This window comes from Myxine glutinosa, chromosome 11 (assembly GCF_964187855.1).
Source record: "Myxine glutinosa chromosome 11, kmMyxGlut1.1, whole genome shotgun sequence".
NCBI classification, from domain to species: Eukaryota; Metazoa; Chordata; class Myxini; order Myxiniformes; family Myxinidae; genus Myxine; species Myxine glutinosa.
Window position 1 is genome coordinate 10,059,223 of NC_136271.1, and position 27,431 is coordinate 10,086,653.

Consider the following 27,431-nt stretch of genomic DNA (forward strand, 5'->3'; position numbering starts at 1 on the left):
AAAACGTAGTGGTCTGAGAGGGTCATTAACCAGTGTGGCAGCTGAGAGGGCCATTAACCAGATTACCGAAGAACATTCAAGTGTAAGGTGTGCACAGAGGGAGCTGCAGATGGAGGAAATGTTGAGTTGGATCTTGGAGACGGCATGAAACTGGAAGGTGTGAAAACATTTTGCTACCTAGGCGACATGCTGAATGGAGAAGGTGGATCAGACTCGGCAACGTTTGCTAGAGTGAGGTGTGCACGGAAGAATATTCGGGAACTGAGTGGCGTGCTGACGAGGAGGGGAGTGTCGTTGAAGCTGAAGGGAAAGGTGTATGCTGCATGTGTGAGAAGTGTTATGATTTATGGGAACGAGACATGGGTAATGAACGTAGGGCAGCAACGAAGGCTGGAAAGGGTGGAAATGCGAATGGTTCGGTGGATGTGCGGAGTGTCGCTGAGAGAGAGGAAGACAAATGATGAATTGCGAAAGATGATGGGAATAGAGCCTGTGATGGATACTGTGAAGAGGAACAGGTTGAGATGGTTTGGTCATGTGTTGAGGAAGGATGAAAGTGACTGGGTGAGAAAAGTGATGGAAATGAATGTGGAAGGAAGTAGAGGGCGGGGAAGACCGAGAAAGACTTAGCTAAAGGTGGTGGAAGAAGAAATGCGGGCAAGGAGGTTAACGAGGCGAGGGGAGATGTAGAAAATAGGGGAAATTGGAGAAGATTGCCATGGGGCCCGCAAGGCTAACCCCCGTTCTAGCAGGGAAATGGCCTTAAAATGCCTGTTGTTGCATAACTGTATAACATGTTATGTATAACATGTGTGTATATAATATACTGTTACATTTATGAGGGGGATGGCAGAGGGAGGGTGGGGGGGGGGAGGGAGGTTAGAGATTACCGAAGAACAAATAGAGCTGTATAGAGTAGCATGGATTGTGTGCGAGTAGGAAGCAAATCTCGATATAAGCAAGAGTGACCTGCCAGCTTAAGGATTGTGTTTGAATGTGCATGACACAGAGGGTCATACTTATGGTAAGATATAGAGGGATTTATGTGAATTAGAACTGCTACTTTATAACTGCTGGCTGTGATAACCGGTTTCCTCCACCTTCCCACTTTGATACAACTCCGCTTTGAGACGACCCCGCTTTGATACGACCCCGCTTTGATATGACCCCACTTTGATACGACCCCACTTTGATACGGCCCCGCTTTGATACGACCCCGCTTTGATACGACCCCGCTTTGATACGACCCCGCTTTGATACGACCCCACTTTGATACTACCCCGCTTTGATACGACCCCACTTTGATACGACCCCGCTTTGTTACGACCATGCTTTGTTACAACCGTGCTTTGTTACAACCCCGCTTTGTTACAACCGTGCTTTGTTACAACCCCGCTTTGTTACAACCCCGCTATGATTCAACCCAGCTTTGATACAACCCCGCTTTGTTACAACCCCGCTTTGATGCAACCCAGCTTTGATGCAACCCAGCTTTGTTGCAACCCCGCTTTGATGCAACCCAGCTTTGTTACAACCCCGCTTTGATGCAACCCAGCCTTTGTTATAACCCCGCTTTGATACAAATCCGCTTTGATACAACCCCGCTTTCATTGGACACGCTTTGATACAGCCCCGCTTTGATACAGCCCTGCTTTGAAACAACCCCGCTTTGATAAGAACCCGCTTTGATACGACCCTGCTTTGATATGGCCCCACTTTGATACGACCCCGCTTTGATACGACCCTGCTTTGATACGACCCCGCTTTGATACGACCCCGCTTTGGTGCGATCCCGCTTTGACGCAACCCCGCTTTGACGCAACCCCGCTTTGACGCAACCCCGCTTTGACGCAACCCCGCTTTGACGCAACCCCGCGCTTTGATGCATCCCAGCTTTGATGCAACCCAGCTTTGATGCAACCCAGCTTTGATGCAACCCAGATTTGATGCAACCCAGATTTGATGCAACCCAGCTTTAACACAACCCAGCTTTGTTAAAACCCCGCTTTGTAAACTTTGATACGACCCCGCTTTTATACGACCCCGCTTTGATACGACCCCGCTTTGATACGACCCCGCTTTGATACGACCCCGCTTTGATACGACCCCACTTTGATACGACCCCGCTTTGATACGACCCCGCTTTGACATGACCCCGCTTAGACACGACCCCGCTTTGACACGACCCCGCTTTGACACGACCCCGCTTTGACACGACCCCGCTTTGACACGACCCCGCTTTGACACAACCCCTATTTGATACAACCCCGCTTTGATGCAACCCTACTTTGACACGACCCCGCTTTGACACAACCCCTATTTGATACAACCCCGCTTTGATGCAACCCCACTTTGATGCAACCTCACGCTTTGATGCAACCCAGCTTTGATGCAACCCAGCTTTGATGCAACCCAGCTTTGATACAACCCAGCTTTGATACAACACCGCTTTGATACAACGCCGCTTTGTTACAACCCCGCTTTGATGCAACCCCGCTTTGACACAATCCCGCTTTGACGCAACCCCGCTTTGACGCAACCCCGCTTTGATGGAACCCCGCGCTTTGATGCAACCCAGCTTTGATGCAACCCAGCTTTGATGCAACCCAGCTTTGAAACAACCCAGCTTTGATACAACACCGCTTTTATACAACGCCGCTTTGTTACAACCCCGCTTTGATGCAACCCAGCTTTGATGCAACCCAGCTTTGATGCAACCCAGCTTTGAAACAACCCAGCTTTGATACAACACCGCTTTTATACAACCCCGCTTTGTAACAACCCCGCTTTGATACAACCCCGCTTTGATACAACCCTGCTTAAATCGGACACACTTTCATACAACCCCGCTTTTATGCATCCCGCTTTGATACAACCCCGCTTTGATACAACCCCGCTTTGTTACAACCCCGCTTTGAAACAACACCGCTTTGTAACAACCCCGCTTTGATACAACCCTGCTTTGATGCAACCCCGCTTTGATACAACCCCGCTTTTATACAACCCCGCTTTTATACAACCCCGCTTTTATACAACCCCACTTTTATACAACCCCGCTTTGATACAACCCCGCTTTTATACAACCCCGCTTTTATACAACCCCGCTTTTATACAACCCCACTTTGATACAACCCCGCTTTGATACAACCCCGCTTTTATACAGGCCCGCTTTGATACAACCCCGCTTTGATACAACCCCGCTTTTATACAACCCCGCTTTTATACAACCCCGCTTTTATACAACCCCGCTTTTATACAACCCCGCTTTTATACAACCCCGCTTTGATACAACCCCGCTTTTATACAGGCCCGCTTTGATACAACCCTGCTTTGATACAACCCCGCCAGGTTACAATTGACATGAGCCCAGAAGAACGAAGTGGAAAGCAATGGGACTCTGCCAGGCAGTGAGAGAATGGGGCGGAGGGGAGTGGAGGGAGGGCCTGTGTGGGGAGTCCCACTGAGGGGAGGGGGTGAAGCCCAATGCCTAGAGGGGCGGAGAGTTGTCAACAGCGACGAGGGAGGAGCTTGTAGCACTCGGTTCAGTGCGAAGAGAGCGGGAACAGATCCGAGGGGAGCTAAAAGTTGATAGGATTGTGGGTTTGTGAGGAGAACAAGGGAGTGTGGTGACGAGGACTGAGGGTTCTGAGGAGATTTGGAGAGTGTTTAAGGGTCATGCTCAGATTGGAGAACAAGGGCGTGTTGTTCTGAGGAAAAGGGGGAGGAGCCTGAATAGAGCAGGCACAGTGTGCTTGAGAGCTCACGGTTTGTGAAGAGAACTGAGAGAGTTCTGAGGAGAATTGAGAGGTGGAGGGTTTTAAGGAGATCGTCCTGCCTGCCTTGGCCTTGGTGCTGTTCTCATCTGCCCTCTTGCCTGTTGATCATCCTGTTGGTTTCCTCACCTCATCACCTCTTCGTCATCCTGATTGTCTCATCACCCTCCTCATCGTCTTGCCCATCTCCTCATCAGCTGTTCCATGCCTATCCTCTCCTCCCCTGCTGCTACCAGAGATAAGTCACCCGGTCTTGTTCCCCGACCCGTCTATGCTTGTGACTAGAGAGAGGCGTCTTAATTTTTAAAGGATATTTTACCATTGTTTACCTCATTGTATAAAGTTGTTATTGATTTCATCTTCTCGAGTTGTTTTGTTATGTTTTGGGAGTAAACCCGTTTGTTTTTTAAAGAGATAAGAGGATAAAAGAGATAAGATTCCCCCCAGCCCGGGCGCGAGCATAATACACCGCCGTAAATTGAACAGAGCCTCGGAATTAAAGCCTGTTTTGGTCTATCCATTCAGGGTGGTGTTAACCAGCCTGTGAATACGACAATAAAGTATAACATGCTACACATGTCATGTATAACATGTGTGTATATAATATACAGTATAACATGTGTGTATATAATATACAGTATAACATGTCAAGTATAACATGTGTGTATAATACACAGTATAACATGTCATGTATAACATGTGTGTGTATAATATACAGTATAACATGTCAAGTATAACATGTGTGTATAATATACAGTACAACATGTCAAGTATAATACGTGTGTATAATATACAGTATAACATGTCAAGTATAATATGTGTGTATAATATACTGTATAACATGTCAAGTATAATACGTGTGTATAATAAAGAGTATAACATGTCAAGTATAACCACCATCAGAGGCCATTTTTCCCTGCAGAGCGCCGTGGAATATTCCAGGGAGACAGTCTTTCTTTTTTGTTTTTCTACAAGTCTTTTTGTTTTGTCTGGCTCTGGACCCACTAAGTAACCTCATCAATGAACAAGGACACGGATACACCCTAACAACCAATAGATGAACATCCAAAGAAATAGAAAAGGTGACACATCTACTATACATGGATGATTTCTAGCTCTTCTCCCCAAATGACAAAAAATTGCCAGAACAACTAAAACTAGTAAAACGGTTTTCTGAGAACATTCAAATGGAATTTGGACAAGACAAGTGCGCCAAGTGCACATTTGTACAAGGTAAACCAACAAAAGCAGACAACATAAAAATTGACCTTGAAACAACAATACAGCAGTTAGAAAACAAAGAATCATACAAATACCTCGGAGTAGAAGAGGGACACCAAATATGTCACAAACAAATGTGAAAAACAATCACCAAAGAATACCTACGTAGAACGAAGCTGATCCTGAAAACATACTTTTCACCAAGAAACAAAATCAAAGCCCTAAACCTGCTCGCAGTATGAGTGTTCCAATATAGCTATGGAATAATAAACTGGGCCCAATCAGAAATCAACAAGTTAGACATCAAAACAAGAAAACTACTTACCATCCACAAATGTTTTACAAAAACGAGTGCATCCCGAGAATGTACCTGCCGAGATGAGAGGGAGAGAACGGCCTGATGGAACTCAACCAGGTGCACAGAGCAATGAGTGTAGGACTATCTGAGTGTGCGAAATGCTCAACAGACTATCTCGATGCAATTTGTAAACAAACATGAACACAACAAACCTGAAAAAGTATCCCTAACTAACCTTGCAGATAATTTCCAAAAACAGGTACAAATACAAGATGCCGCACAGGAAAATGAAACAGCAACAAGCACAGCCCCAACAATTGCAAAAAAGACAAAATAAACGAATAAAAATAAAATATCAAGAAATAAACATCAACAACTGGGAGAATGACAAAAGAGCAGGAAAACACAAAAAAATAATTGGACAGAGTGGGGATAGACAAAGAAGGTTCATTGGAATGGTTAAGAAGCGGTCAGCTCAACTGAGACGGAGAACGAACGAGTTTGGTCCATGAACCGTGATCCCATACCGAAGAGGAGGATGGATACTTTGGGTCCTGGGAGGACTCCGTTCCACCTCCTGAAAACCCGCAAATGGAGATAACAACCAACAACACACACACACACACACACACACACACACACACACACACACACACACACACACACACACACGTGATTACAATACCCCCATCGTCTGAAAGGCAGGGGACGGGCTAATAAAGCCACGGATAATGGCAATGTATGTGACATAATAGGGTGAATGGATGATACTGGTATGTGGGCAATATTAGCAGCGGACCATAAATAGTAGTGTGTTCAGTTGACGGTATTTTTGTTCAGAATGAGCGGGCGAGGCAAGACTAGTCGCTCTACAAGTGCTGTTCCAGTTGGTTTGTGCGTTTAACTGCTATGCACACCTGAACTGCTGGAAAGAATGAGTTGAAAACTAGTGGTTGTAATCTGGGTGTGCACAGGTAGGTTTTTGATGGTAAAAAAAAAATAGTCCTGGTGGTTGTAGGGTGCGGGAAGGACCCCAAATCTCTATATGTGAATGTGTATGGTACAGCGCCACTCATGGTGGGAATAGGTATTACAAGTCATATTAAACTATCAATCCTGGGGTATTATCCCATCCGTAACCACTGGTATTGATAAATTTGCAGTGTTTTTGATAAAATCGTACTTGCAATTGATCAAATTTAAATGTATATATTGTTTTTGTGCAGTTAATCATTATGACTAATCATTTTATAGTATAATAAAAACAATGCTGTATGTATTAGTCCTTGGATGAATTGCATCTCCAATTCAAAATCACAAGTTTAAGCCTTTGATACCTCTTTGTCTTCAGTTGATGTGCTGGGTGAGTATTATAGAGAAAGATAATGCCGTACCTTCATAACCCCCGACTGCTAGGAAAGGGAATACGGGTGCTCCATAGTCGGCCATACAATTCATTTCGAGACCCGTGTTGTCTTGAAAAGAAAGAGGAGAGCTGATGGATAGACACACATTACCTGTCATGCCATCAATAGATTAATAAGTCTTTACGGTGTAAAAAAGCCTTTGACATCATATGTCGGTCTGCTATGCACAAGGGAATTATGGGGTTTTTTGGGAATGGGAAATATAGATTTTTTTCCAACATTTCTGAACCAAAAAGGGATCTTATAGTTATTTATGAGTAGCACACATGCAGTTATTAAAATGGAGTTAGCATTTTACATCTCGACCCAGCTACAAACTGTCATCCCTCGGAGGGATGCTAAACTTGGCATCCCGTCTGCCAGCATATACGTTGGTGGACCTTAAAGATCCCATGCTGTCCTTCGTGAAGAGTAGGCGAGCTATCGCTGGAAAACTGAACAAATTCCAAATTCCTGCCTACCCAGCATAGGGCGTTGCATCAGCGGGACGGCCACGCCCTCAGACAATGATGCTACTCACAGCCATTTGCTGCATACGACAGAGAAGAAGAAGAAGATTTTTTTTATCATAACAATTATGGAAATATGTTGGCACGACCAACACTTGTTTAAGAGGAGAAAGTAAGGTTTAAAACATGTACAATGAAGGAATTCCAGCTTGTAGTGTTTTCCTTCATTTTTAAATTATGTACGAATGACGTCATTGCCAAATGCCACCTTTAATGGAGTGTTTCTTTCAAACAAGATGTCACATCTATACTGAATGACTTTCTACCTCTGCACCAAAGGTGGATGGAAGTTGTGTTTTCACCCCTGTTTGTTCTAACGAAATTTAAAATTTTCATCATATGTCGGACTGTCTCGTTTGTATGTCTGTTTGTCTGGGAGCCCCGACAACTCGCGAACGCTTTCAGATATCTTCGTCAAACTTTACCAGAGGATCCGGAAGGACAAAAGTGAGGCTGTCAATGTTTTTTGACTATATAGGTCAAAGGTCAAGGTCAAAGGTCAAGGTTTTCTCGTTTGTCCGGGTGATATCCTTTGAGTTAGGAAGCTGAAATTTGGGCCCAATAGTGAGCAAGTACTTTGTCAAAAACAGAATTTTCCTCTTTTGAATAATCAATTAATTGATTAATTACTCAATTATTATCGATTTATTATGTACTTGTTTATTTCCTTTCTCATCTGGGCAATGTCTCAGGCACCTTTTGAGCTGGGAAGCTGATATTTGGGCACAACAATGACCAAGTGATTTGGCTGTAAAGGTATTTTTGATTTATTGATGAATCAATTAATCGAATAATTATTAAATTATTCAATTAATTACTTCATTTTCAAAAAGTTAGAGATTTGGATGAAACAGTGGTGGTTTAGGCATGCTATTGGCCAATTGATTAAGAAATTAATTATTTTACGATTATTATTGATTTATTTTAATTGCACAGTTAATCTCGATTTTCATCATACCTGTCAGGCTCCACCTGGCGTCCTTTCTTGTCTGTCTGTCTGTTTGTCTTTCTGTGAGCAGGATATCTTCATCAGGTTACGGACAAACTTGGTGGACATGTCCGAAACTTGGTGGACATGTTGGGTGTGTGATGAGGAAAAAAATTGATTTGATTTTGGTAAAGATCTGGCCCAGGTTCCATTTTGAGAATTAAAAAATATTTCAAGTGATTCTTCCTCATTGAGATAGGACCAAAAACGTTAAATAACATGATATTTCAAAAAGTTGTGGACAGATTATGACAAAACTTGGTGGAATGAATTAATTGATTAATTACTCAATTATTATCGATTTACTATGTACTTGTTTATTTCCTTTCTCATCTGGGCAATGTCTCAGGCACCTTTTGAGCTGGGAAGCTGATATTTGGGCACAACAATGACCAAGTGATTTGGCTGTAAAGGTATTTTTGATTTATTGATGAATCAATTAATCGATTAATTATTAAATTATTGGTTGGTTTGGTGACAATAACAAGCCGATTAGATTTTGGTTCAGATCCGACTCTAAATCTGGCTTCTGGTGGATACAAAACCTAAAATGTTCAGTCTGGCGGAGGTATGCGCTCACTACTGAGAGCTGTTCTAGTTGAAACCTGCATTTAAACCCATTAAATAAGCAGATCGACCAAAATGATGAATCATTTTATATAAACAGATGTTTGGTAGTTCAGAACTTTAAAATACAAGAAAACAAAAACACCATAATAACAATAACCGAATCTTTTGGTGCTGTACTCCTCAAGGTAATTCACAGCAAAAGACCGGAAAAGGTGAGAGATCGTGCATTTATAAACATGTCTATGTAACAGCGACACCGATTGGTTCATCAGTCAGTCATTGCTAACAACTCCGCTCCAGCCAATCGGAGCCAGGAGTAGTGGTGGCTGAGTCAACCAATGGGTGTTCAGAATACCAATTACGTCATGACACATCTGGTAAGGTACTCACTTAACACAGAAGAGGAAGTGATCGTGCCAGTCAACGGTTCCTTCCTTGCCCAAATGTGTTCTATTCACTTTTGCTTCCAAATTGCTCGGTATACTCTGGAAGTATTGAGCCAAGCTGTTCACGGTGCAGTCCGTGTCCTTGGGATGATCAGGATTCATTGGAGCAAAGCAGATGTCCTTCAGAGTGATATTGACATCGTCTGTGCCGTTGTTCGACTGCACCTGCATATACTGCAGGTGAAGTTGAAGTTGGAGAATCTCCTGCAAAATCTTCTTGTTGAGGATCCCTGAGAAAACGTTGTCACCAAACAACAGTGATGAGTAGGTATAATTTGAGGGTTCCTTAGCCGTTATGATGATCTGCTCCGTACGGAAGAATGGGCCAAAATATTTGTCGTGGATGTCCTTTTCCCTGCGTGCCCTGCTGTCTGGAGATGACCACAGCTCCACGGGGTCCGTTGTTAGCTTCACCATCGATAGTCCAGCAGAAAGTACAATTACGACTACGAGAGAAATCGTGATTACCAGGACTGGATGCCGAGCCACCATGAGGCCCCATTTTTCAAACATTCTGCCCAGATGCTCCTGCAAGGATTCGCTTAATTTTTCAGACCACGTCACGTCTTCCTCAGTCACCTCCTTCCACAGATTAACCTTTTGCTCCAAATCCTTGCGATCCCCAGAACACCAGTCAATACTGCCAATTAGATAGAGGAGGAAAAGGAGGACCAGGGCGCCGAATATAATTGCTGATATGACTAAAATTCCCTCGGTATTCCGAACCTTCCATCCACCGTCAGGTAATGGTGGTTCAGGTATGAAGGGGCAGGAGGCCTCGCAGTCGTCACAAGTACAAGGGGAGCCATCTTTTAATGGGGATTCATTGCACTTCCAAGCCTTTCCATCATAAGGTTGTAGGCCTTGACCTATAGGTGGTGAATGTTCATCAGGAAAAAAGAAATTGATCTTCAACGGTGCTAGGCCATTGGTAACATCACCCATGAAGTCAAACCAGTGCTGAGTGTTACACAGGTCTGAACCATAAATACCACACATGGCAGCGATGGCGAAACCACCGATGGCCGGAAGGCGCACACCCTTGCAGGAATCGAAGGCTCCATCTGCAAATCTCTTTGAATAGTAAGCTTTCATTTCCAACACTCCGGTGCCGCTGATATTATTTACTTTCATAGCATCGAACGTGCGGGTCACGTTAATAAAGAGGCTCTGATTGGAGCTGCAGACATACTGGCAGTAGATGTTGTAAAAGTTTACCCGACAAGTTGGGCACCGGGAGAACACCGCTGCGGACATTTGTAAAATTTGGGTCAACGCATCCAGTTGGCCGTCGCTGCAGCAGAGTCTTGTGTTTTCACCGTCATAAAGTGTTGGGCACGCATCCTGCAATGTCTCCATGCTGACCTGACTTGGTTTTATGGCCAAGGTGTTGTTGGCACAAGGTACAATGTGCTTTAGAATCGTCGCTTGCACTTCTGGATTTTCTCCGCATTCGCCGTACAACACGCAGTAGCCGGCCTTGTGTATTGTACTTGTAACTTCCGCAAACTGTGGAGACATTGTCGTGACGACAAGTCAAAAACGATCCTTAAAAGGGAAAATTACCTCAAACTTCAAAAACTTCCAATTACTATCGATGTTGGTGGTATTTTAAATGATGTTTTTAAACTTTACATCTTTAGGTGGTCTAATTAAAGGCACGAACACAATGATGGGACAAGTTATATGTGCAAGGAATACCTTGAGAAATTAGTCAGGTTCACTATGTCAATAAATTATATTTCGTTCAAAATCATGGTAGATTAGCAAACCTATACATTTTTGGAAACGTTATAGCATAAGGAAACGAAAAATCAATGTTTACATTTGGAGAGATACCTGTATGGCGGCCATTTTGGATTTTCAAAATGGCCACTGTAAAATACATATTTTGTTCTATTTCTGCCTCTAAATACCCTAAAAACTTTTTAAAATATACTAAACCTATATTTTCAGGGACAAGGAATCCAATGAAAGTATCAAATTAGTGTTATGGGGAATGGTAAGACACGAATCAAAGGTTTTGAATTGCAAAATACTGTCTTTATATTCGCGATAAGTTGCATAATCAAATACATGTTATCATTTTGTACAGGCAGTTAATAACATCAAAATGTGTCACAATAATTCATATCACCAAACATACACAGGCAGTCAGCAAAATCATACATACACATGCAGTCAGTATAACTTCACATCTACACAGGCAGTCAATGACAAAATATACACAGGCAGTCAATGGCATCAAACATACACGATTACAGAATATGCCATTTAGAGTTCGTCATCACTGTCCAGTGTGTCGTATCCGACAATATAGTCCGCATCGTTTTCACAGTCCGTTCCACACAAGCAAAGGTCGGTCAAATTGATTGGCAAATCGAATTGGTCGAATGGTCGATCGAATCGAATTCGATGAATCGAATCGATCGAATTGGTCGAATGGTCGAATGGTCGATCGAAGCGATTGGTCGAATGGTCGAATGGTCGAATTGGTCGAATTGGTCGAATTGGTCGAATCGAATTGGTCGGAATTGGCAAATGTAAACATTGATTTTCAGATTTTCCATGTAATAACGTTTCCAAAAATGTATAGGTTTGCTAATCTACCATGATTTTGAACGAAAAAACATAGTGAACCTGACTAAATTGATAAACGACTCGACTCCCCGATCCTATTTTCATCATCATTGAAGCAAAACGAACAACATACCAGATACACATTGTAAATTAAGGCTGGTGAAGGAGTTTTCCATTCTTTTGTCGAGGCTCGCGAAAGACTTAGAACGTATAGGCTATGAGCCAGACCCCCCAAATTGACCGGTCGGTACCATACAGATGGAGTAAGGCTCATTGTGATTTTTAGCAAGATATATGTCCCTAGACATGAAAAAAAAGTGATAGCAGTGTATAACTCTCGGCCATCTCTGTGTTATCACCCGAAATATTATTATACGCCCGCTTCGCTTCGCCAAAAAATGTGATATTTGCTAAAATTGTTATAAACATGTTTTTAAGGACCACAGAGTGCCGAGATCGAGATCGAGATCGTATTTGTTCGAGAGATCATGATAAACCTAGAGTGTGGAGCAAGTTTGCATGCATTGTGAAATATAATGTAGCTGATGTTACAAACCTACTTTAGGATACTAGCTAATACCAAAAATTACACTGAGATACCAAAAGTAGTAGACGAATAAACCTAAAATGTTCAAAAGCTATGTTTCGTTCCAAAATATCAAAATTAGGGGGTATGGTTGAACATATTTTGAACTTTGCCAAAATATGTGCCCCAAACAACCACCATATTACAAAGTAATGATATATTCCAATGCAGTGGTTCCTTGCGAAGATTTTGAGGGGTCAAATGTTACTCTGGGAGTTTTCATTTTTGAAATATTGACAAAAATGTGCAATGTGAATTCTGAACTCGAAGCGATTTCGATCACTTTTTCACTAAATTTAACATATTTTTTGTCATTATATCAATATTTTGATAAATAACCCCCACAAATGTTCTATATTTCTATTACTATATTAGTTGGCATCCAGTATGCAAATTATTGGCACTCTGTGGTCCTTAAAAACATATTTATTCCAATTTTAGCAAATATCACATTTTTTGGCGAAGCGAAGCGGGCGTATAATAATATTTCGGGTGATAACACAGAGATGGCCGAGAGTTATACACCGCTATCACTTTTTTTTCATATCTAGGGACATATATCTTGCTAAAAATCACAATGAGCCTTACTCCATCTGTATGGTACCGACCAACCCCCTTGGCTCATAGCCTAGTTACAGGGGTCGGCAACCTTTTTGACATGAAGTGCCAGTTTGAAATGTTCTTGTTAATTCGTGTGCCATAATCAACATTAAGTTTAACATTAAGTTTAATTATGACGCCACATCAAAAAAACATTTCCAACAGACATGGAATTTTATTCCATCCATATAGGCTACATGCATAGCAACAACATTTCAAATAAACATTTATCTCTCATAATCAGGACATTGTAATGATCATTTTATCATTGTAAAATTTGTCCCCCATGAGTTTACAAATTATATGCACGGACCCCATTTCAAAACACTGCTTTCAGTAACTCATTTACAAAGCATTGCATTGGGAACAAATGTCAAAAAGGGAGAATAGAGTGTATCAAACAGAAATACCAGCACTATACAAGAATGCTGCCATCCTCATGAAAACATCCACATCTGAGTTGGAAAAAAAGAGATGGACAAACAGCTACATATGCAAACCCATGTGTACTACAAATAAACAGATGCCTACCAGTCAGTGTGATCCCTGGCCATGCTTTCCTTTGCTGAGCTCCATTATCTGGGGGTCGTAGTTAGTCACTTTAAGTTGCACACATGCTTCGGAGTGGTCGGTTGTCAAACGATTGCGGGAGGGGCTGAGCACGTTCTTCATGTGTGAGAATATCTGCTCACAGAGGTACGTTGACCCGAAGACTGACAGCAAAGCCAGTGCAACGTTCCGGAGACAGCTGAACGTCTTCGGTACGGATGTCCAGCAGGTGAAGATGCAGGTTTCGTGATCTTGCACTGCCGTGGTTTCTAGTTGTTTCAGTAGCTCTGCAAACTTCGTCATCCACGGTGTTGAACTCTTCAGCTCAATCAGCTGCATTTCCATGTCCTGTGTATCCAACCAGTCTATCAGAGATAAATACAATTCGTGTCCATCAAAGCTGTCTGGCTTGATCAAGAAAGAGAACATGGGTCCATACTTCTCAAAGTCCCCAAATCGTGTTGTGAACTCCGACTCAAGCTCGCTCATGTATTTGCATATTTCAGCGGTGCTGATGCTGTGCTGCGAGGACAGTTCCCTTGTGACTGAAGTAGCGGAAAGTGGAGGTAGCAACATCATTTGAAAAGATTGCTAGCTTGCCGACAAAAGCCGTCCATGTGTCGAACATGTCCAAAACAGTTTGCCCTGCACCTTGCAGTCGGAGATTGAGCTCGTTGAGGTGTCCCGTAATATCCGTGAGAAACATAAGTTTCACAATCCACTTCTCGTCCTCGAGTTCTGGGTAGTTTTGGCCCTTTTCAGCCAGGAAGGCCTTGATGGCATAAAAAGCAGCTGACAAACCGCTCCAAAACTTTTCCGCAGCTTAGCCACCTAACCGCTGAGTGGAGAGGGATATCTTTGTATGTGCAGTTCATTTCCTCGAGCAGGGACTGGAACTGTCGGTGTGTCAGAGCAGATCGCTTGACTATGAAGTTAATAACCTTTACTACCGTAGGCATAACCTCATTAAGATCTGAATTTGACATCTTTGCACAAAGGTTTTCTTGGTGTATTGTGCAGTGGAGTTGCATGATGGGGTGACCGACTTTTTCCTCAATTAATCTAACTGCTCCCCTCTGTTTCCCGACCATGGCGGGGGCGCCATCTGTTGTCACTGCAAAAATCTTCCTGATGTCAATCCCTCACTCCTCAAAATGTTCCATAAACACCTTGGCTATGTCCTCGCCTTTTGTTGTGTCAGACATTGGCTTTAAGCAGCAGAGTTCCTCTCTAACAGTCGAGTCACAGTATATTGCCATGACTGCCAAACGTGGTATGTCATTCACGTCCCCGCTCTCGTCAAGTGCAATGCTAAATACCACAGCATCTTTTAACCCAGCTATTTGCTGCATGCTGACATTTTCTGCCATTTCTTCGATGCGTTGCTCAAAACTTCTAGCTGACATGGGAATATCTCTTATTCTTGATTTGATTGTCTCTTTGTTTGGTAAGCCTTCGAACAGAACCTCTGAGCTACAGAGAAAAGCCTCCTTAATATATTCGCCATCAGTGAATGGCTTTCCGCGTTTCACAATGCAATGAGCAATGCGATAGCTTGCTTCAGTCGCATGTTTTTTAGCAGTGGCAAAGATTTTGAGGGTGTTGGCTTGCTTCCCATACCTGGACATGGCACGTTTGATGGATTCTGCCTTGTCTGCCTGATCTTTGAAAGTTTTCTCGTGCTTTGTCTCAAAATGGCGCTTAACACTCGACGTTCGACAAACAACATTTTCAAAACATAAAGTACACACAGCACGGTCCTTCTGAAAAACAAAACCCCACTCTTCTGTCCATGAGGGCTGGAATGCCGGAACCTTTACTTCAGCTTTCTTAGCTAGCGGGGTTGCCATCATCTACCGAACCTGAACCGCTTCACTGCAATTCCTATGGGAAATGTGAGCGGGAGGCCGTACTGTCAATCAAACTAAATAAGACAGGCCGCGTGTTACGAGAAAAACTACTACCCCCATTTTCATTACTACCACCCCATAAAAAAGCTCAAAATAATGACGAGATTAATATAAAAACTCAGAAACCAGTCCGAATAATAATAATAATGAGTGGAGATGCAGCCGCTGACCGCCGGATGTTAACAGCACAGTCGCTCTTACAGCACCTGAGGTTGCCGCGAACGGCTTATCGGAAGGCACCAAGCCTGCATCTCGTTTTATATCTGCGATTATTATACAATTCAGAATAATGACGAGATTAATATTAAAACTCAGAAACCAGTCCGAATAATAATAATGAGTGGAGATGCAGCCGCTGACCACCGGATGTTAACAGCACAGCCGCTCTTACAGCACCTGAGGTTGCCGCGAACGGCTTATCGGAAGGCACCAAGCCTGCATCTCGTTTTATATCTGCGATTATTATACAATTCAGAATAATGACGAGATTAATATTAAAACTCAGAAACCAGTCCGAATAATAATAATGAGTGGAGATGCAGCCGCTGACCACCGGATGTTAACAGCACAGCCGCTCTTACAGCACCTGAGGTTGCCGCGAACGGCGTATCGGAAGGCACCAAGCCTGCATCTCGTTTTATATCTGCGATTATTATACAATTCAGAATAATGACGAGATTAATATTAAAACTCAGAAACCAGTCCGAATAATAATAATGAGTGGAGATGCAGCCTCAGACCATCTGCTGTGATTGTGAACAACACCACTGTACACTGTTCTTATAGCACATCCGGTTGCCGCGAATATTGTGTTTGAATGCGCCAGGGCCAGGCCGGCATCTCATGTTGTGCTTCTTTGATTATTATTCCAGTAAAATAATTTGGAATTGGAATGGTGAGTCTGCTCTGATCCATCTACCTTATCACCTTGCACCATCACACCGGAATACTGTTATCGTGCAACACATGCAACAGCCAATGGCTGTTCAAGAGGTGATTTGGCATGCAGCGGAGAGGGCACTGCTTTCGCCAGTGTGCCAATGATTACGCTGCCGCGTGCCAATGGTGGCACTCGTAGTCGTGCCTAAGGTTGCCGACCCCAGGCCTAGTAGAATGAATCAGGACATAACAGAACTAAAGGAACAGCAGAAAGAGATAGTCCATGGGCCAGGCCAGATATCGGTACCACCTGGGGTGACCAAACCTAAGTGGTACTAAAATGTTTATTGGGTCAATACAAGTACATTAAGATGTGATGGCCTTTCCACACTGGCAGCTTTGTCAGTTTTTTGTAAAAACTTCAAATTCACCCAATAGCGGCATTGCGTAATTCATTTAAATCTTGCGTTATGCAAAGATCGCATCTAATTTCAGTCAATACAGAACTAAAACCATGTGAGAAATGCCACTGTATTGTAATTATTAAACATCAGAGCAAAATAAATGCATTTCCTATTTGTCTGTACTTTCTTATTGGATAATTGTGTACTCACATTCAGCTTTTTTTCTAGGAAGAGTTAATTGCGGATAGATGTAAGCTTTTTTTTCAGCTCCTTTGATGGAACTGGTGAGATATCTGGCTATGTAAGTTATCTTTTGCAGTTCTAATTAAGGTTAATTAAGTTTGATTAGTTAAGATCGGTTAACTATGGTAATATCCTTTCCTTTTCTAGGATTAACTTACCAGTGAGGTCAAGATGTGGCAGATCTTAGATAAGATTTTGTTTTGCTTTCAATGGTACTGTCAGAACAAAGAATGCATTGGATTGCTGGAACACGGATGGCTGCTTGTACATTGCAGGTGTCTACTGTAGTGTGCTGACGTCCTGAGGTGTACATGATGGATCCACCAAGTAGAGATAAAGGTGCCACCCTGCCAAGGAAGCGAGCACGCACTGACTGTATCATTCATTGCTCTAATGAAGACTCCGACTCCCTGGTGTCACCACAAGATCTGGACTCATGGAACACTTTGCTCAGGGCTGCAGAGATCAGACAGCATGCTCCACTTCTGGATATAGCCAAAGGCATTGAACAAGGACAAATACCACAATTGCGGTATCATCGCAAATGCCGTAGCATTTTCACCATGAAGAAGTCTCTTGACTCTCTCCTTTCCAAAGACCCCAAAGATGAACCTGGAGAGGTCAGTTCAAGAAGATCAGCTAGGGATGCGCCAGGTACATCAAGAGTGTATGATAAAATCTGCATTTTCTGCAACAAGTCGAGCAGATACCTAAAAGGACACGATACAAGGGAACCCCTCATCCAGTGTGTTGAGTTACGTGCAGATGCCAGGGTTCACAACGCAGCAACCAAAAAACTGGATCCAAGAATCCTTGCCTTACTGAGCAGAGACCTTGTTTCTGCAGAGGGACATTACCACAAGTCCTGCTACAAACTGTACACAAAAGACGAGTCTTCTGCCAGCTCTGGTGCAGGTGAGGAGAATGAACAAAGAGAGGATGCAGAGTATGAGGAAGCAGTGAGACAAGCCTACGAGGAACTCTTCTTGTATATCAGGACGTCTTGGTTATCTGCCTGGGGGTCAGCAGCAACATCCCATGTCCCATGTACCAGAAATGTGGAACAAAGAACCGGACAAGGTTCCTGGACATCACCAAGCTAAGCCATGCATTGGGAGGTACTGTCTGTGATGCCTTGATTGGTATGCATGCCTTCACGGGCTGTGATACAGTCATTGCATTCGCTGGCCGTGGGAAGATGACGACCTTGAAGCAGGTGAAGTCTGACAAGACCTACCAGGAAGCTTTCATGGAACTTGGACGTTCATGGGAAGTATCTGCAGAACTGTTCCAGAAGCTACAGGAGATCACCTGCCATATGTACATGCCTTCTAGCCGCACATCTGAAGTCAACAAGCTTCGATACCAACTGTTCTGTGCCAGACGTGGAGAAGTTGAGTCAAGTCAACTCCCTCCTTGTGAGGACTGTCTATTCATGCATGCTCGCCGTGCAAACTATCAAGCTGCCATCTGGAGGAGATGTCTGCAGAGCCAGCCCTATGTTCCAAGCCCAAAGGACTGTGGTTGGACAACTCATGAGGATGGGAAGCTGGCTGTTGAGTGGATGCATGGCTCGCCTGCACCAGATGCTGTGTGTGCTGCAGCTGCTCTCCTGCAAATGTGTGCGGTCATGCAAACTACCAGCATGTAACTGCCTCAGCAATGGCCTGAAGTGCACAGACATGTGCAAACTACAAACGTGCAGCAACCAAGCCAGTGAAGAAGAGCCAGAAGTGGAATTAACTGACTCTGATATGGATGACGGTGATGATGAATAACTTGGTGGCATAATTATGCACAAACAGAAACGTGAAACTGTACTTCATTTAATAATGTTAAGAGCCAAAGAAAAAGTGTCATGGATGCATGTTGATTCTACTGAATCAAAGACCTTGCTTAAAACAGGAAACCGAGAGTCTGATTTGTCACAGGGTGTGACTTGACAAAAACATAAATATTTTGTTCAACTTGCATAAATATTTTGTTAAGTTAAGTTCGAATTTTTTTGCAAACAACCCACTTCATCTACAAAATCTGCCTTTATGTACGAGAATGACTGCCTACATTCGTGATACTGGTAAGAAAGGATCCCTATGTGGTATTTTATGCTTGTCTGTGACTGAACTGATTCTTAACAGAAAGATTGTGGTGTGAGAATAAAGGATCGTGGTAAAGTGTGTGTTCGTGCCTTTCATCCATGGGGCATGTCCATTACAAGAAGTGATAAACTCTAAAAGCTGTGAGTCTGCAAGGGCTATCATATCAAAATGCAAACTAGAGACGTATAGCAAGTTAAAACACCAAAGAGAATTAGTCACCCCGGGTGGTACCGATACTGGAAATTTGGGATCCTGGCCCATGGACTAAGAGGGGGAAAATACACCAGCAGCAGGGTTGATGGACAAAATAGAGACTTGGAAAAATGAGGGATGTGGAAAAAATGAGGGGTAGGACAGGACACATGGTGTGTATATTATGGATACAGAGACAAACTCAAGAAGGAAAAACTGAAAACTTGGAAAGACGTCTTTCATGAGCCCAGATCTATTACATATTGTGAACCGTGGTGTCTGTCTGCGAGTTTGTCTGTCTCCCGTTTACGGTGGCCACTTTCCGCGCTGCGTTTGAAAAGCTCAACATTCCCTTTTGAAATGAGAGAACAGGCATCAATAAATGTTGATGCCAAATTGGATTTCACAAGCAGGTTATTGTACACTCTTCTTGGACAAATTGAACCTCCGCTACCCGATGTTGCACCACCACTGTGAGCGGTATAAGTAGCTCAGAGCCTTGGCTCCAAGTGAAACCAAGAGTGCAACACAATGAACCTTATAAAGTCCATGAAAGCTGTTCACCACCATGGCAAATCGTCCCCAATCCAAAACCATGATACTCTCTACCCTCATTAACCCTCCCTCCTCCCCCCGCCCCCCCCCCCCCCACGGCTTCTCACCCCAACCCATCCCAATCCTTCTGCATTCCAAATTTCCAGTTTTCCCTCAAGAGGATTTCCTTCTGTATCCACCTTATCCACCCTTTGCATCTTCCCCTACCCTCCATTCCTCACCCATTGGTTGTCCTTCTCTCTCTATCTTGGCATTCAGCTCTGCCGTTGGTATGCTGGTTATAGAGAGGTATTCTATCAGCAGCATCCACGCCCCCAGAAAATGATGCAACAAGCAGCCACAAGCTGCACACGAACCGCCACCACAATTGTTTTGAAACTGCTCCAGCAATCTGATGCTTCTTGCTTGGTGACAGTTCTATTCCTCCATGTTATACCCCATTCCTCCATCCTATACCCCATTCCTCCATCTTATACCCCATTCCTCCCTCCTATACCCCATTCCTCCCTCCTATACTCCATTCCTCCATCTTGTACCCCATTCCTCTCTCCTATACCCAATTCCTCCATTCCTCCATCTTATATCCCATTCCTCCATCCTATACCCCATTCCTCTCTCCTATACCCCATTCCTCTCTCCTATACCCCATTCCTCCATCTTATATCCCATTCCTCTCTGCTATACCCCATTCCTCCATCCTATACCCCATTCCTCTCTCCTATACCCCATTCCTCTCTCCTATACCCCATTCCTCCATCTCATATCCCATTCCTCCCTCCTACACCCAATTCCTCCCTCCTATACTCCATCTTATACCCCATTCCTCCCTCCTATACCCCATTCCTCCATCCAATACCCCATTCCTCCATCCTATGCCCAATTCCTCCATCCTATGCCCAATTCCTCCATCCTATACCCCATTCCTCCATCCAATACCCCATTCCTCCATCTTATATCCTATTCCTCCATCCTATACCCCATGCCTCCCTCATATACCCCATTCCTCCATCTTACAGCCAATTCCTCCATCCTATACTCCATTCCTCCATCATATATCCAATTCCTCCATGCTATACCCCATTCTTCCCTCCTACACCCAATTTCTCCATCTTATACCCCATTCCTCCCTCCTATACCCCATTCCTCCATCCAATACCCCATTCCTCCATCCTATACCCCATTCCTCCATCCAATACCCCATTCCTCCATCTTATATCCTATTCCTCCATCCTATACCCCATGCCTCCCTCATATACCCCATTCCTCCATCTTACAGCCAATTCCTCCATCCTATACTCCATTCCTCCATCTTATATCCAATTCCTCCATGCTATACCCCATTCTTCCCTCCTACACCCAATTTCTCCATCTTATACCCCATTCCTCCATCCCATACCCCATTCCTACATCTTGTACCCCATTCCTCCCTCCTATACCCAATTCCTCCATTCCTCCATCTTATATCCCATTCCTCCATCCTACACCCCATTCCTCTCTCCTATACCCCATTCCTCTCTACTATACCCCATTCCTCTCTCCTATACCCCATTCCTCCATCTTATATCCCATTCCTCCCTCCTACACCCAATTCCTCCCTCCTATGCTCCATCTTATACCCAATTTCTCCCTCCTATACCCCATCATACCCAATTCCTCCATCCTATACCCAATTCCTCCATCCTATGCCCCATTCCTCCCTGCTAGACCCCATACCCCCCTCCTATACCCCATTCCTCTATCCTATACCCAATTCCTCCCTCCTATACCCCATTCCTCCCTCCTATACCCAATTCCTCCATCCTATACTCCATTCCACCATCTTATATACCATTCCTCCATGATATACCCCATTCCTCTCTCCTATACTCCATTCCTCCATCTTATGTCCCATTCCTCCATGATATACCCCATTCCTCTCTCCTACACCCAATTCCTCCATCCTATACTCCATTCCTCCATCTTCTTTCCTATTCCTCCATCCTATACTCCATTCCTCCATCGTATACCCCATTCCTCCATCCTATAACTAATTCCTCCATCCTATACCCAATTCCTCCATGTTATACCCCATTCCTCCCTCCTACACCCAATTTCTCCATCTTATACACAATTCCTCCCTCCTATACCACATTCCTCCCTCCTATACTCCATTCCTCCATCTTGTACCCCATTCCTCCCTCCTATACCCAATTCGTCCATTCCTCCATCTTATATCCCATTCCTCCATCCTATACCCCATTCCTCTCTCCTATACCCCATTCCTCTCTCCTATACCCCATTCCTCCATCTTATATCCCATTCCTCCCTCCTACACCCAATTCCTCCTACCAATACTCCATTCCTCCATCCTATACCCAATTCCTCCATCCTATGCCCAATTCCACCATCCTATACCCAATTCCTCCATGTTATACCCCATTCCTCCCTCCTACACCCAATTTCTCCATCTTATACACAATTCCTCCCTCCTATACCACATTCCTCCCTCCTATACTCCATTCCTCCATCTTGTACCCCATTCCTCCCTCCTATACCCAATTCGTCCATTCCTCCATCTTATATCCCATTCCTCCATCCTACACCCCATTCCTCTCTCCTATACCCCATTCCTCTCTCCTATACCCCATTCCTCCATCTTATATCCCATTCCTCCCTACTACACCCAATTCCTCCCTCCTATACTCCATCTTATACCCCATTCCTCCCTCCTATACCCCATTCCTCCTACCAATACCCCATTCCTCCATCCTATACTCAATTCCTCCATCCTATGCCCAATTCCACCATCCTATACCCCATTCCTCTATCCAATACCCCATTCCTCCATCCTATACCCAATTCCTCCATCCTATACCCAATTCCTCCATCCTATGCCCAATTCCACCATCCAATACCCCATTCCTCCTACCAATACCCCATTCCTCCATCCTATACTCAATTCCTCCATCCTATGCCCAATTCCACCATCCAATACCCCATTCCTCCATCCTATACCCCATTCCTCCATCCTATACCCCATTACTCCCTCCTATACCCCCATTCCTCTCTCCTATATCCAATTCCTCCATCCGATACCGCATTCTTCCATCCTATACCCAATTCCTCCATCTTATACCCCATTCCTCCCTCCTCTATCCAATTCCTCCATCTTATACCCCATTCCTCCCTTCTACACCCAATTCCTCCATCCAATACTCCATTCCTCCATCTTATATCCTATTCCTCCATCATATACCCCATGCCTCCCTCATATACCCCATTCCTCCCTCCTATACTCCATTCCTCCATCTTACAGCCAATTCCTCCATCCTATACTCCATTCCTCCATCTTATATCCCATTCCTCCATGCTATACCCCATTCTTCCCTCCTACACACAATTTCTCCATATTATACCCCAATCCTCCCTCCTATACCCCATTCCCCCATCCCATACCCCATTCCTCCATCTTGTACCCCATTCCTCCCTCCTATACCCAATTCCTCCATTCCTCCATCTTATATCCCATTCCTCCATCCTATACCCCATTCCTCTCTCCTATACCCCATTCCTCTCTACTATACCCCATTCCTCTCTCCTGTACCCCATTCCTCCATCTTATATCCCATTCCTCCCTCCTACACCCAATTCCTCCCTCCTATACTCCATCTTATACCCCATTCCTCCCTCCTATACCCCATTCCTCCTACCAATACCCCATTCCTCCATCCTATACTCAATTCCTCCATCCTATGCCCAATTCCACCATCCTATACCCCATTCCTCTATCCAATACCCCATTCCTCCATCCTATACCCAATTCCTCCATCCTATACCCAATTCCTCCATCCTATTCCCCATTCCACCCCCCTATACCCCATCCCCCCTCCTATACCCCATTCCTCTATCCTATACCCCATTCCTCCCTCCTATGCCCCATTCCTCCGTCCTCTACCCAATTCCTTCATCTTATACCCCATTCCTCCGTTCTACACCCAATTCCTCCATCCAATACTCCATTCCTCCATCTTATATCCTATTCCTCCATCCTATACTCCATTCCTCCATCTTATATCCTATTCCTCCATCATATACCCCATGCCTCCCTCATATACCCCATTCCTCCCTCCTATACTCCATTCCTCCATCTTACAGCCAATTCCTCCATCCTATACTCCATTCCTCCATCTTATATCCCATTCCTCCATGCTATACCGCATTCTTCCCTCCTACACCCAATTTCTCCATCTTATACCCCAATCCTCCCTCCTATACCCCATTCCTCCATCCCGTACCCCATTCCTCCATCCTGTACCCCATTCCTCCCTCCTATACCCAATTCCTCCATCCTATACTCCATTCCTCTCTCCTATACCCCATTCCTCTCTACTATACCCCATTCCTCTCTCCTGTACCCCATTCCTCCATCTTATATCCCATTCCTCCCTCCTACACCCAATTCCTCCCTCCTATACTCCATCTTATACCCAATTTCTCCCTCCTACACCCCATCATACCCAATTCCTCCATCCTATTCCCCATTCCACCCCCCTATACCCCATCCCCCCTCCTATACCCCATTCCTCTATCCTATACCCCATTCCTCCCTCCTATACCCCATTCCTCCATCTTATATCCCATTCCTCCATGATATATCCCATTCCTCCATGATATACCCCATTCCTCTCTCCTATACTCATTCCTCCATCTTATATCCCATTCCTCCATGATATATCCCATTCCTCTCTCCTATACTCCATTCCTCCATCTTATATCCCATTCCTCCATGATATACCCCATTCCTCTCTCCTCTACTCCATTCCTCCATTGTATGTCCCATTCCTCCATGATATACCCCATTCCTCTCTCCTATACCCAATTCCTCCATCCTATACTCCATTCCTCCATCTTCTATCCTATTCCTCCATCCTATACTCCATTCCTCCATCGTATAGCCAATTCCTCCATCCTATACTCCATTCCTCCATCTTATATCCCATTCCTCCATGATATATCCCATTCCTCTCTCCTCTACTCCATTCCTCCATCTTATATCCCATTCCTCCATGATATACCCCATTCCTCTCTCCTATACGCCATTCCTCCATCTTATATCCCATTCCTCCATTATATACCCCATTCCTCTCTCCTCTACTCCATTCCTCCATCGTTTGTCCCATACCTCCATGATATACCCCATTCCTCTCTCCTATACCCAAATCCTCTATCCTATACTCCATTCCTCCATCTTATATCCTATGCCTCCATCCTATACTCCATTCCTCAATCGTATAGCCAATTCCTCCATCCTATACTCCATTCCTCCATCGTATGTCCCATTCCTCTATGATATACCCCATTCCTCTCTCCTATACCCAATTCCTCTCTCCTGTACCCCATTCCTCCATCTTATATCCCATTCCTCCCTCCTACACCCAAATCCTCCCTCCTATACCCCATCATACCCAATTTCTCCCTCCTATACCCCATCATACCCAATTCCTCCATCCTATTCCCCATTCCACCCCCCTATACCCCATCCCCCCTCCTATACCCCATTCCTCTATCCTATACCCCATTCCTCCCTCCTATACCCCATTCCTCCCTCCTATACCCCATTCCTCCATATTATATCCCATTCCTCCATGATATATCCCATTCCTCCATGATATACCCCATTCCTCTCTCCTATACTCCATTCCTCCATCTTACAGCCAATTCCTCCATCCTATACCCCATTCCTCTCTCCTATACCCAATTCCTCTCTCCTGTACCCCATTCCTCCATCTTATATCCCATTCCTCCCTCCTACACCCAAATCCTCCCTCCTATACCCCATCATACCCAATTTCTCCCTCCTATACCCCATCATACCCAATTCCTCCATCCTATTCCCCATTCCACCCCCCTATACCCCATCCCCCCTCCTATACCCCATTCCTCTATCCTATACCCCATTCCTCCCTCCTATACCCCATTCCTCCATATTATATCCCATTCCTCCATGATATATCCCATTCCTCCATGATATACCCCATTCCTCTCTCCTATACTCCATTCCTCCATCTTACAGCCAATTCCTCCATCCTATACTCCATTCCTCCATCTTATATCCAATTCCTCCATGCTATACCCCATTCTTCCCTCCTACACCCAATTTCTCCATCTTATACCCCATTCCTCCCTCCTATACCCCATTCCTCCATCCAATACCCCATTCCTCCATCCTATACTCCATTCCTCCATCCAATACCCCATTCTTCCCTCCTACACCCAATTTCTCCATCTTATACCCCATTCCTCCCTCCTATACCCCATTCCTCCATCCCATACCCCATTCCTACATCTTGTACCCCATTCCTCCCTCCTATACCCAATTCCTCCATTCCTCCATCTTATATCCCATTCCTCCATCCTACACCCCATTCCTCTCTCCTATACCCCATTCCTCTCTCCTATACCCCATTCCTCCATCTTATATCCCATTCCTCCCTCCTACACCCAATTCCTCCCTCCTATGCTCCATCTTATACCCAATTTCTCCCTCCTATACCCCATCATACCCAATTCCTCCATCCTATACCCAATCCCTCCATCCTATGCCCCATTCCTCCCTGCTAGACCCCATACCCCCCTCCTATACCCCATTCCTCTATCCTATACCCAATTCCTCCCTCCTATACCCCATTCCTCCCTCCTATACCCAATTCCTCCATCCTATACTCCATTCCACCATCTTATATACCATTCCTCCATGATATACCCCATTCCTCTCTCCTATACTCCATTCCTCCATCTTATGTCCCATTCCTCCATGATATACCCCATTCCTCTCTCCTACACCCAATTCCTCCATCCTATACTCCATTCCTCCATCGTATACCCCATTCCTCCATCCTATAACTAATTCCTCCATCCTATACCCAATTCCTCCATGTTATACCCCATTCCTCCCTCCTACACCCAATTTCTCCATCTTATACACAATTCCTCCCTCCTATACCACATTCCTCCCTCCTATACTCCATTCCTCCATCTTGTACCCCATTCCTCCCTCCTATACCCAATTCGTCCATTCCTCCATCTTATATCCCATTCCTCCATCCTATACCCCATTCCTCTCTCCTATACCCCATTCCTCTCTCCTATACCCCATTCCTCCATCTTATATCCCATTCCTCCCTCCTACACCCAATTCCTCCTACCAATACTCCATTCCTCCATCCTATACCCAATTCCTCCATCCTATGCCCAATTCCACCATCCTATACCCAATTCCTCCATGTTATACCCCATTCCTCCCTCCTACACCCAATTTCTCCATCTTATGCACAATTCCTCCCTCCTATACCACATTCCTCCCTCCTATACTCCATTCCTCCATCTTGTACCCCATTCCTCCCTCCTATACCCAATTCGTCCATTCCTCCATCTTATATCCCATTCCTCCATCCTATACCCCATTCCTCTCTCCTATACCCCATTCCTCTCTCCTATACCCCATTCCTCCATCTTATATCCCATTCCTCCCTCCTACACCCAATTCCTCCCTCCTATACTCCATCTTATACCCCATTCCTCCCTCCTATACCCCATTCCTCCTACCAATACCCCATTCCTCCA

General features: G+C 44.4%; 1 protein-coding gene across 1 annotated transcript in view; it reads right to left on the minus strand.

Annotated features, from left to right (window-relative positions):
• Positions 1–27,431, minus strand: part of NPC1L1 (NPC1 like intracellular cholesterol transporter 1) — a 157,284-nt gene that overhangs the window by 103,665 nt on the left and 26,188 nt on the right. The window contains exons 2-3 of the mRNA XM_068130146.2: positions 9,177–10,741; positions 6,687–6,787 (exon numbers count right to left, since the gene is read on the minus strand). Coding sequence (XP_067986247.2) covers positions 6,687–6,787; positions 9,177–10,741 — 1,666 coding nt within the window. The remainder of the gene's footprint in view (positions 1–6,686; positions 6,788–9,176; positions 10,742–27,431) is intronic.